General features: G+C 37.4%; 1 protein-coding gene across 5 annotated transcripts in view; it reads left to right on the top strand.

Annotated features, from left to right (window-relative positions):
* The window catches only part of RhoGEF3 (Rho guanine nucleotide exchange factor 3), an 831957-nt gene that overhangs the window by 809785 nt on the left and 9945 nt on the right, over positions 1-12227 (top strand). For all 5 annotated transcript variants that reach the window (XM_083115351.1, XM_083115352.1, XM_083115354.1 and 2 more), the window contains exons 18-19: positions 2215-2343; positions 9201-9285. In XM_083115351.1, coding sequence (XP_082971477.1) covers positions 2215-2343; positions 9201-9285 — 214 coding nt within the window. The remainder of the gene's footprint in view (positions 1-2214; positions 2344-9200; positions 9286-12227) is intronic.

The following is a 12227-nucleotide window of genomic DNA, read 5'->3' as shown; positions in this document are numbered from 1 at the left end:
TGGTATTACACTTATTACTTGTTCTCTTGGGAATATCATAACTTCTGATGATGTAGAAAAACACATGAATGGAAAGAGGATACATTGAAGATTTTGTCATTGGAATATTTGAAAACTACCATTTGATTAGCCGTAACTTGAATCATGTTGTTTTTTCTCTCCATAAGGAATACATGGGATTCTAAAATACTTTTCACATTTTTTCAAACATCGTGTCTAGCTTAATAATGAACTTGCACATAGGGAGAAATTCATACTGTCTTGTATAGTTATTTTTAGTAGCATTGCCCATTCTAACGACATTTAAATAAATGCACACCTGGTAGTGAAACAGTTAAATTAACCTTCACCTTAAATTAACTGTAAATCAACATAAAATGAATCAAGTGCCTGGATAAAAAGCACGTAAGATATTTTCACAATCTTGGTCAACAGTTAATACACACACATAGTGACTTGTTTGTCAAATTAAGACAAATGTTCTTGTCTTAAAGAGAGAATTTTTTGTGTTGGCACTCTCATGAGCTTTCAGCTTTTTGAAATCTGGGGAGGGGTGGGGGTGAAAAATCCACACAATTTGAAGATGAAAGGGATACATCAAAGTCAGTGTCTGGTTAAGAATACAAGAGATATTTACAGTGAAACAGGGTATCTACCAGCTTGGATAATGTGGAAATCCTGGAGAAACTTTTCTTAGTGCTCAAAAGGTAGTTTTTTGAACAAACATAAAACCTAGGACAAGATTTTTTTTATTTATTGTGAACAAACTCTACTTCAGTTTTATATACTAAGTAGAAACTGTATATTAAATTTCATCATGTAAAAATCCACCATAATGGCATAATGGTCATTGGTATTCTCCACTCTCTCGTCGCATTTTTTTTTTTGGGGGGGGGGGTTGTTTGCTAGAAGGTTATCTGGAGTAATTTATTTCTACATTTTGCTGTAATTATATATTATTTGCAATTGTGAATTTGTAGAAAAATTGTTAGTTAAATCATTAGTCATTGCATTTCATATGTTACATAGAAAGTCACCCCTCATACATACGTGCTTGCCGGCCCCCAGGGCGGAGTGGTTACCACATCGTGCTACAATGCCAGGGGTCCCGGGTTCTAATCCCAGCTTGGGTGTGGATGTTTGTGAGTGTCCATTCATCAATTCCATCATGTCATCACTCATCCCCATCTTCGCAAATTAGCCAAAAGTGGCACAAAAGGCGAAGTAAAATAAAGCAAATCAATCAATCACTGTTATGTTTCTCTTCACATTATTACCTTTATACATGAGTTAAATATTCTAAAACTTGGTTAAGTGGTATTCTAATTGTGTGTTCAGCCAAATGATTTGGTCTGAAAAATCGGAGTATTTTGTTTTTTTGAATTTACAAATTTCATAAATTTGCAGCTATATATGCAACTTACCATATGTATTTTTTAAATTATTGAATCTTAACGTAATCACTATTCTCATTACTACACAAAGTAATGTTTTCATACTCTCAGCAATGTACATTGTTTACATTTGTTATCTTACCACAAATGTTGGTTTAATGTTGTATATTGTGGGTTTGACCAATAAACACTACAGCTTTAAGTTTAATGTCTATTCATGTGTGGTGTCCAAAATTAGTAGCACACTAAACCATGAGCAGAAAAATACAGGGTGCCTGGTTGCCATGCTACCTGAAAATTTTTACCTAGTGGCTGAATTTTCATTTTTTTTAATATTTGGAGTTCACTTGGGGAAATTTCCATTAATTAAAAAAAAAATGAGTGCAGTATGTGCTTCTAATATTTGTATGTTTTCTGTATCACATGCATCATAAAATCAAAGTAATAAACATGGCATTATATTTTTTTTCATTCTTGCCAACCTAATTTTAAAATCTGCTGCAATATGGTAAGAGTCAGCCATATATTAGAATGTCCTGCATAGTTATTTATGGCGTTACCAGTAGAGCCTTTTTGAGGAAGGCCACTATGAGGCAAGAATTAATTAATTTAATCCAATTTTATGTTAATTAATAAATGTTTTAAGATCATATTTCAAAATGTGTAGCTTTATCTTAGTGAAATTTATGGCTGTCTTAGTTCATATTAAGAAAAAGTTGGCTCCCCAGGAAAACTTTTCTACCCCTGCACTAAACAATGCTACAGATATCCATGGGTTTCTTTCTTCATGTTAATAAAATGTGGTTTTCTGCCATTTCAGGGCAGTGACTTGATTGAGACAAGCTCCCAGTTGATACATCAGGGAGAAGTAATCAAAGTAACATCAGGGATGTGGACTAGTAATATAACTTTATTTCTTTTCGACCATCAACTAGTTCTTTGCAAGAAGGTAAGGAACTTTCTCCATTTCTGTATATTGGGTGTGTGTGTATACAATCTATTTTCTCATTGTTGCACAGTTGATGGTGAAACTACTTAAGATTTGCACTGCCACACATATAAATACAGTAAAAGGACAAATACAGTACTTTCCTGGGTCATTCTAAGGAAGAGAAAAGAAGTATTGCAGTTTAGGAAGGGAAGACTGTATAGATGTTAACTGGTATATTTCAGCTTAGGTTAGGTTATTTTTTTTATAAAGATAAGGATGAACTACAAGCACTTTTTAAGTTGACTTCCATATCGCAAAAGATGCAGTTAAAAATACTTGTTGGTGCTGGATCAATTGAGGGATGTATCATGCTTATATGTGTTATTTTTAGGACTTGCCTTTCATGCTTTACATAAAATTTAGGATAGATACTTCAGTCACAATATATGTAATGGCTGTTAATATGATGGCGTGGTGTTTTAGGTTTTATGCATGGGCAGATTGTTCCTTTCAAGGAAATCTGGTACAGAATGTTATGTTTAAAATAGGGATGACCAAATCTGGATTTTATCCATACATCGGATAATTTTCTATCTGGATTTCAAATATTCTGGTAGGAGATATTTTGATGTCCGGATATCGGATTATCTTTTATTTGTCTTGTCCATATTTCTACTGTACAGATTCTCTATAAATCCTTCATCCACACCAGGGTGGCGACAGACCTGGAAAACCTGGAAAACCGGGAAAAGTCAGGGAATTTGAGGTGTCAAAAAAAGTCAGGGAAATGTCAGGGAATTTCGTCTTCATTGACTTCGAACACTCTTTTGACGAAAATTGTTATAACTCAGGCACTATGGGAGCAATCTACTTCGGATAAGTTTTGTTTTGCAGCTAAAACGTCAGCGCATGCAACGGTGTACAATTTAGAACATCGGACCGAGGAAGGGGGGTTTGGGGGGGCACGTCCCCCGAATTTCAATGGAAAAAAATATGGAGTTTGTCCCATCTTCTCCCGCTATTTTGGGGAGAAGGCGCGAACTTTAGTATTCTTTTCAAAGAATGGACATTTCTCAAGAGAATGAAACATGTTTCATGTTCTTGGGTGCCATACAAGTTGAATAATAAGCCAAAATGTGATTTTTTTTTGTACGAAAAATAGGTAATTTGCTTTTTTGGAGGAAAATTGTTATAACTCGGGCACTAAGGGAGCAATCTACTTTGGATATGTTTTATTTTGCAGATAAAACATCATAGCATGCAACCGTGTACAATTCAGAACGCCGAACCGAGGAAGGAGGGTTTGGGGGGGCGGGGTGCGACCCCCGAATTTCAATGGGAAATAAATCTGGAGTTTGCTACATTCTTTTCAAAGAATGGACATTTCTCAAGAGAATGAAACATGTTTCATGTTCTTGGGTGCCATACAAGTTGAATAATAAGCCAAAATATGAAACTGTTTTTTTTTTACGAAAAATAGGTAATTTGCATTTTTGGAGGAAACTTGTTATAACTTGGGCACTATGGGAGCAATCTACTTCGGATAAGTTTTGTTTTGCAGCTAAAGCATCAGAGCATGCAACCGTGTACAATTCAGAATGCCGAACCGAGGAAAGGGGGTGGGGGGGGGGGGGGTGCGACCCCCGAATTTTAATGGGAAAAAAAATCTGGAGTTTGCTACATTCTTTTCAAAGAATGGACATTTCTCAAGAGAATGAAACATGTTTCATGTTCTTGGGTGCCATACAAGTTGAAAATATGAAAGCCAAAATATGAAACTGTTTTTTTTTTACGAAAAATAGGTAATTTGCATTTTTGGAGGAAAATTGTTATAACTTGGGCACTATGGGAGCAATCTACTTCGGATAAGTCTCGTTTTGCAGCTAAAGCATCAGAGCATGCAACCGTGTACAATTCAGAATGCCGAACCGAGGAAAGTGGGTTTGGGGGGAGCGACTACCGAATTTCAATGAAAAGAAACATAAAAATCTGGAGTTTACCCCCTCTTCTCCCGCTATTTTGGAAGAAGGAACGAATTGTAGTATTCTTTTCAAAGAATGGACATTCCTCAAGAGAATGAAACATGTTTCATGTTCTTTGGTGCCATACAAGTTGAATAATATGCAAAAATGTGATTTGTTTTACGAAAAATAGGTAATTTGCATGTTTGGAGGAAAATTGTTATAACTCGGGTACTATGGGAGCAATCTACTTCGGATAAGTCTCGTTTTGCAGCTAAAACATCAGAGCATCCAACCGTGTAAAATACCTCCTCTTCTCCCGCTATTTTGGGGAGAAGGTGCAAACCTTAGTATTCTCTTCAAAGAATGGACGTTTCCAAAGAGATTGAAACATGTTTCATGTTCCTGGGTGCCATACAAGTTGAATAATGAGCCAAAATGTGAAACTCTGTTCGGAAATGTGGCATGGATATGTTGCGGAGAGGGGGGAGGTTGGTCATCAATATGAATTTCCTAGGCTTGCTCCAGACCTGTGTCAGAGTTTCCACCCAAACATAAGAGTATGAAGGTCCAAAAAGCACATTCATTTCGTAATCAGCACCACGATACCATTATGGTATCATCGGACCAGTACGACCTTACTTTGATGATACCATATGGTTGGTATCATCGGAGGAGTAAAGGTTAAGCCTCTAAATATTACGTGGAAAATGCAATGAATTATCATTTTTTGTTGTCCGTATGAGAGTAGTAAGTGTGGCCGCGGTGGCTAAGTCGGTAACGCGTCTGACTACCATGCTAAAGGTCCCGGGTTCGATCCCCGGCCGGTTCAAATCCGGGAACTTTTCTAACGATGGAAGCGGCCCCGGCGCCCACCCAGCGTCGAATGACATGGGTACCTGGGGGAAACCCTGGGGGGTAAAGGCGGTCAGGGGCGTGATGCTGATCACATCACCCCCACTCACGACCGGATCAAGAAAGTGTGGGGCGTTACCCCCACACCCCCTATACGCCTTCATGGCGTGGTGCTATGCACAGGGGAACACTTTTCACTTTTTATGGGAGTAGTAAGGGGACTTACAGATGGAGGGGATAAGAGCGGGTGGCGCCGTCCGATTGTCGGACGTCGTAGTAAGGCATTTTGTTGGGTAAACTGAAGGAACATGGAAACAAATAGGTTCCATTGATACATACGATTTTTGTCGAATATCGCCACCTGACAAAGTATCTCACTACAAAATGCGACAGAAATTGCATGGACTGCAACATCGAACAAAAATCGCATGCATAAACAAGAAGAGCTTTAGACTGCAAATATGCTGCTGGAATTTTATTACTCTTCTGGCTCACTTCACCTTATTTAATGTAGCAGTGCTTACGGAGGCTTTCTTTTATCATCCTGACGTATTACTGGTTTCGCACAAGTTAACATACGTTTACAATGACATTGCAATATTCGTAGATATCAAGACGAATCCAACAAAACGGGATATACATATTGAATAGTATCACGAAAAATTGAAACATAAATCTGCATTGGTGAACGTTATAAAAATTGGCAAGTGCTTGCTCCCAACCTCAAATTTACTGCAACACTAATATTGCAATGAAATTAACGCCACTCTCTGTCCTGTCTGTTTAATCTCGTGAGAGATGGTCTTTAATCTCTCACTGAGTGAAGTTAATGTCCAATATTATGTAATAAAATACTAATAATAAATACGTAAATATTTTAATATCATATTTACTCGAATCATTCAATCATAACAGCAAATCACTTCCTTCAAGAATTGACTTTTTTCTGCTAGCCCTGCTAAATTTTCACTTTCCATCTACTGATTTATACGAGGGGTGGCCAGAAAGTAATATCCAATTAGTAGGTACATTGATTTTTAGCAAACGCCAAAACCGTGAAAAATGGTAATTGCTGCGAAATTATGTTTAGGAATGTGCAGTGATGCTGGACACATTTTTCGCCCGTTCGAAATATCGAAATAATGCGAATTTGGCAGAAAATGCGAATTGTTGGCGTTTTTAGCGATTTTTTTTAAAGAAATGTCCTAAAACAACGAAATATTCCATGAAATCCAACATCATTGTCTTTTCTAGGCCATGTTTGTGTACATAGTACATTCAAGTTTTCCAAAATTTTACTCAAGAATAAACTATAGAGTTATACGTACATGGAATAATTCGGACAGCCACATTAAATCATGTATTTCCCACGATTTTTTCAACTTCTATCAAAACCATTTGCATCACAGAGCAAAGTGGCAGGGTTCTAACAGGAGATCGAGTGCGTATCTACCGTCACACGGGAGCCACATCTTCGTATTTGTCGCACGAGATATGTTTTGAAATACCAAGCTAAGTGCGCACTATCTGCATTTGTCAAGCGAGTAATAATGGAGCTCAGTCGTTATGGCATCTGACTACTATGCGAGAGACCCGGGGTCGATCCCCTACGGGGGAGAACCGGGATGTTTTCCACCTATTCAAACTGCTCCGGCACCCGCCCTGCATCATATGAAGCTGGTACCTTGAGGAAACTTTGAGGGATAAAGGTAGCCAGGAGTGTGGTGCTGATCACATCACCCCCACCTTCAGCCGTGATCAAGAAAGTGTGGGGCCCTAACTCCACACCAAAATTCCATTATCTAAAATCCTTACCTTAAAATTCATAAAGGGGTATGGAAAATAACTTTCCAGAAATAACTTTCAAGATATCAAACTCTCGCGAAGAGGCGTAAGCCATGTGACTTACAATTTGAAACAGTAGTTTAAAAACACCATGAAGGTATAATTTCAGATATTTGCCAGAAAATGCGCTAAAATGAAAATGTGAATTTTGGGAAAAATAACACCGAATAGTAAAAAATAAAAAATAAGAAAATACGCCAATTTGAAAAAAAAATATCAAGGTCCCTAACGATTAGGCATAAATAAAACAAGAATATCAGTTGTAATTTATTGCATTAGTAACAGTGAGTCCTAACCTAATTTTCGGCATAATCACCACCGTTGTTCTGGCATGTGTCGTAGCATGGAACTAAATTTTGTATGCCCATGGTATATGTGTCTGACGGCAAAGACTGGAACTATCTCTACCGCAATATAGCTGTCAAATCCTTGCCCTGTCAGAAACCTCTTCATTTAAACAAAGAGATGAAAGTCGGTACATTGAAGGCCAGGGCTGTACAGGGAGTGGTCTAAGATCTCTCACCTGAAGTGATGCAAAGGCCCGTGTGTACTCAGCTGTATGGGGTTGTGCACATTCGATTTGCCTTCCGTGAATTGTCTGCACCATCGTCTGACCATACTATCACTCACGACGTCTGGTCTGCACAACTCACACGATTGCTGGTGGCTCTGTGCCAAATTCTGAGCGTGCAATGTAGGCTACATCGCAGTCGGTGGAAGACTGTATGAGAGCTGTAATCTTTAACCTAGAACTGTCCTAAACCGGCTGCATTGCAACTGTACCAGATTACAGCTACATACCACTTCTTCCTGCCTGCATGTGTGTGTGTGTTGCTCACCGACCACTAGTGCTGCGTATAGCCACCATTGGAGCTTTTTTCAGGATGCCCCTCGTATATGAACTTTCAGAAGCTTTTATTATTAGAGTGTTCCTGTTTTAATGTGTTGGTTAGCTAAATCAGGTACCTATACAATGCAATTCTATAAATTCCTTGCGTTAAATTTCTAATACTTACATATCCTTTTCGTCAGCATTACTGGTATAACTGCATGTTGTCAGTTTCACAGCACTTCACTTGGATATACTGTACTGAAGCAGAAATCCATCGATAATGTAAGGAAATATGACACTTTCTTTTGTTCTATTCAATTGTTTCACTTATATGCAAGAGTTAAGTCGTTTGCTTTACAGAGAAGAGAGAAGTAGCTTTATGCATTGAAAAATGAGTCCGCACTCATAGTTTTTGCAAGCAGAGGGTTCCAAACCTCAGTGGAAATATCAACATATAATACCGAGAAAGTATAAGGAGACTGATAAATTACAAATTGTATTTCTTAATCATTCACTCTTCACTCTTATCTCATTTAGTCGTAACTTTAAAAATAATCAAGTATTTTATTTTAATCTTCCTGCGTATGACAAAATTCCATAATCCTTCCTTAGCTTGTGAATTGTAATAATTTTCCAAATTCACTATTTTGCAGTTTGAATTCAAATCATAGAGAATAGAGAAATTAAGTCAATTTAATAGAAGATAATATTGGTACTTAGCAAAACCATACGTGGATCTGTATGAGTTTCTTATTTCAATTTGCAAAAACATCGATTTAGTTTAGTTTGTAATTGTCAGGGAAAAATGTAAATTTTGTCCTGGAAAACCTGGAAAAGTCAGGGAATTTTATTTCTGCTTGTTTGAAGCCACCCTGCACACGTTTTTTAAATGTTTATTTTTTATTTCCTTTGCCTAAAACAGATCTCTGCATTACTAAGTTCAAAATAAATGCACGAAGTTTTCAAAAAGAAAAAAAACATAGAAGAGATAAAGTTTAGAATATAACATTCTCAGTTTGGTGTCCCGATCCTTTTTGTGGTAATTATTTCCTTAATTTCAGAAACTATTTTTACCAGAATAACTTACTGAATTAGAAAAAGTAAATAGCGATCTGAATATACAGATTTTTTTAATACTTTTCCAGATTATTTGTTGCATCCAAAACAGATATCAGATAATTTGAAATCTGGATATCCGGAATTTGTGGCCAACTTGAAAACTGCAACACCTTTTCTGCCAAGATACAGAAAGGGAAATTTCCCTACAAAACAGATTAAAACGATAAATGGGGAATAAACAAAAATTAGCAGATGTTTCGGAGTATTTTGTATCGTGTGTGCAAGCATGATTCAAAAGTAATAGGAATGTTTATCAATTACAGGATATAATCAAGAGAAATACCTACGTGTATAAAGGAAGAATAGATCTTGACAATTGCGAAGTGGTTGATGTTAGAGATGGTAAAGGTAAGTCAATTTCTAGTTTGTGTATATGTTATGGCTAAACTATGTAAGAGGTAATTCTAAATACAGTAGAACCTCTATTATACATTTTGAGGATACTGTGACAACAGAATTTATAATGCAAAAGTTATTTTATTTGGTAACATTATAGTATAAGGGAAACAGATTTCTTCAAATTTACAGGAGAAAGTACTTACGGAAATCATTTTCTGTAGCGTTGTGGAAGTTCGTGAATCTAGTTTTGATCCATTTTAATGCGAAAACATGTCGTTTTCTGCGAAAATCTCTGTCCGACACGCTGTTATTGCTGCCGCCATTTGCTTTTTGCATGAGAGTACAATGTTCCGTGTGTTAAGATGACGCAACCCCATAGTCAGTGTTTCAGCCTTGCCGTGTTTTCACTTGAACATGACGTGTCGAGTATTTTTTTATTCTTTTTAACTAGGCTTGCCTAACCTAACCTAACCTAACCTTACAGAAAATGGTTTTGGGGGCTAACAAGAATGGTTTTGGGGGCTAACAAGAATGGTTTTGGGGCCTAACAAGAATGGTTTTGGGGCCTAACAAGAATGGTTTTGGGGGCTAACGTCAATGGTTTGTGAGGCTAACATCAATGGTTTGCGACGTATTAGCATAATTTCAAATCCGGGCACGAAAGTAGATATTTTCCGGTGAACGAGGTTGCAACACTGCATAAATCGACAAAACACACTCACAACGTGCCCTGAACCAGTATGCTATCGCCTGCCGTAATGTGTTACAGAATCGAAATAACAAGTAACAGTGAGTGCTCGTAAATCTAAGAAATAGACATTATCTTAGTTAGAAATGCATTATTTCATCTTAGGAAATGTTCCGCATTCCAAAATAGTACGTTAGCAATGTAAAAAATATGATTTATAGGTGTTTCCCTTATACTATAATAGTACCATTTTTTTTAACAATTTGTTTATTTGGACCAGGAAGATCAAATGTTTAAAGAGCAAAAATGTAAAATTCAGTAACATAAAATCAAGGTTCCACTGCAGTTCATTTTTAATTTTATTTGAAGAAGTTTATTTATCTTTGCTGGCCTCTCGCCGAGGCCAGCAAAGCCATTTTTGAAATTTGCCCTGCTTTAAAAAAAAACAACTTATGATATTCCAAAATCTTGTAAATTTTATATGCTTAGAATTCTAGAGCATTCACATGATCTTCATGTGGGTTTGCTTTCATTTTCATCTAGGTATTCGCAATAGTTTAATAGACACAAAACTTTTCTGAATATCTAAACAGTGAAAGCAAACAGTTGAAATTTTACATGACTATATTCATTTAACCACAGTATGGTGAAACCAAATATGTATAATTTAATTTGTATGAAGGCTGAATGGCAATATGTCACAATGTGGAGTAATCAAATGACTACCTTAGTTCATGAGTTGGCTGCAGTCTCTTTTCTTGGTATGACCATATCTCCATATGTATATGGAAGAAAACAAAAGAAACAAGAATGACATATCAAGAGGTGTTTTGAAGAAATTACTAGAAATGTATTTGGCATTTAAAGCTATAACCAATAACCTGGTGATATGTTAATGTAAAAGGTAAAGGCAAAGTTCCTCGTACACATACGAGGCGTATTTAAAAAGAAAACGCCAATTATTTATAAAAACTGACTGGCAACAGTGATCGAGTCGCGCCTACACATTGGCGACCTAACAATCATATTTTTGCTAGTCAGCAGTTGGTTATTGTGTGAGTTAAAGCACGTTCAAATGGCTGCGCGAATATACAATCCCGCCTGTTAAGAATTCTTAACGCCAAAGGTCATAATGCTGCTGAAATTCACGGAGAATTGTGTGATGTGTATGGTTCGAATGTAATGAGTGAAGGAAGAATAGGACAAAATGTTGTACATTCACACCTACCAAAGGCGAAAAAGTTCAAGAAAACTCCATCTGCACAAAAAGTCATGACAGCTGTGTTCTGGGACGAATGAGGTGTGTTTTTGGTCGATTTCGTGGAGCAGGGGAAAACAGTCACATCACAGGCATACTGTGAAACACCATCAAAACTAAGACATGGAATGCACCGCTCAGGAACTGTTTTTATCCACGACAATGCTAGACCACACACTGTTGTGCTCACTCTTCAGACGATTGAGAACTTTTTGATCACTCCCCGTATAATCTGGACCTTGCACCTCATGACTATCATGCACCTCAAAAATTGACTTGCATGCCAATGGTTTGCAAAAACTGAGGTGTTGAAAACAGCAGTGTTGGATTGGCTGAACTCTCAGGCAGCAAGCTTCTATGCAGAGAATATAAAAAAGGTATTCAAAGGTACCAAAATTCCTTGGAAAATTCTGGTGACTATGTTGAGAGCTGAAGCAGATATGTACGTGTTTGTAACCACTTATACAGTGTTGCTACAATTCTTTTGTTCTTTGATATAATCAATCGGCCCTTATTTTTTAAATGTGCCTCGTAGGGCCAAACACATTCTTGATCTCTGCTATTTTGGAGGTGATGTGATCAGCACCAGGCTCCTGCAACCTTTACCCCCCCCCCCAGGTTTTTCCCTAGGTACCCATTGATTTGAGGCTGGGTGAGTCCCAGAGCCGCTCTTTGTGGGGAACAAGGCCAGAAAAATTCCAACCTTACATTACCTACCCTGGGAATCAAATCCAGGTCTCCTGTGTGGAAGTCCGACACCCTACTATGTCAATGTTCTGACTTATAAGGAGCATGGAGTATATTGCGGTTACACATCAACCCATTAAGTGTGGTGGAGCTATATTTAGACTCTCTAAAAATGGTCCTTTTTTGCAGAACGTCTATATATAGAATTTTTTTGCACTTTCAGTGGTCTGTGTCTGACTGCCATCTGGGAGACCTGGGTTCGGTCCTTGGGGTGGGTGTTCTAAGGTCGGAATTTTCCCAGCCTTGTCCATGCATAAA

Source organism: Lepisma saccharinum, chromosome 30, assembly GCF_977018435.1.
Source record: "Lepisma saccharinum chromosome 30, izLepSacc3.1, whole genome shotgun sequence".
NCBI lineage: Eukaryota > Metazoa > Arthropoda > Insecta > Zygentoma > Lepismatidae > Lepisma > Lepisma saccharinum.
This window is presented reverse-complemented; position numbering and strand designations above follow the sequence as displayed.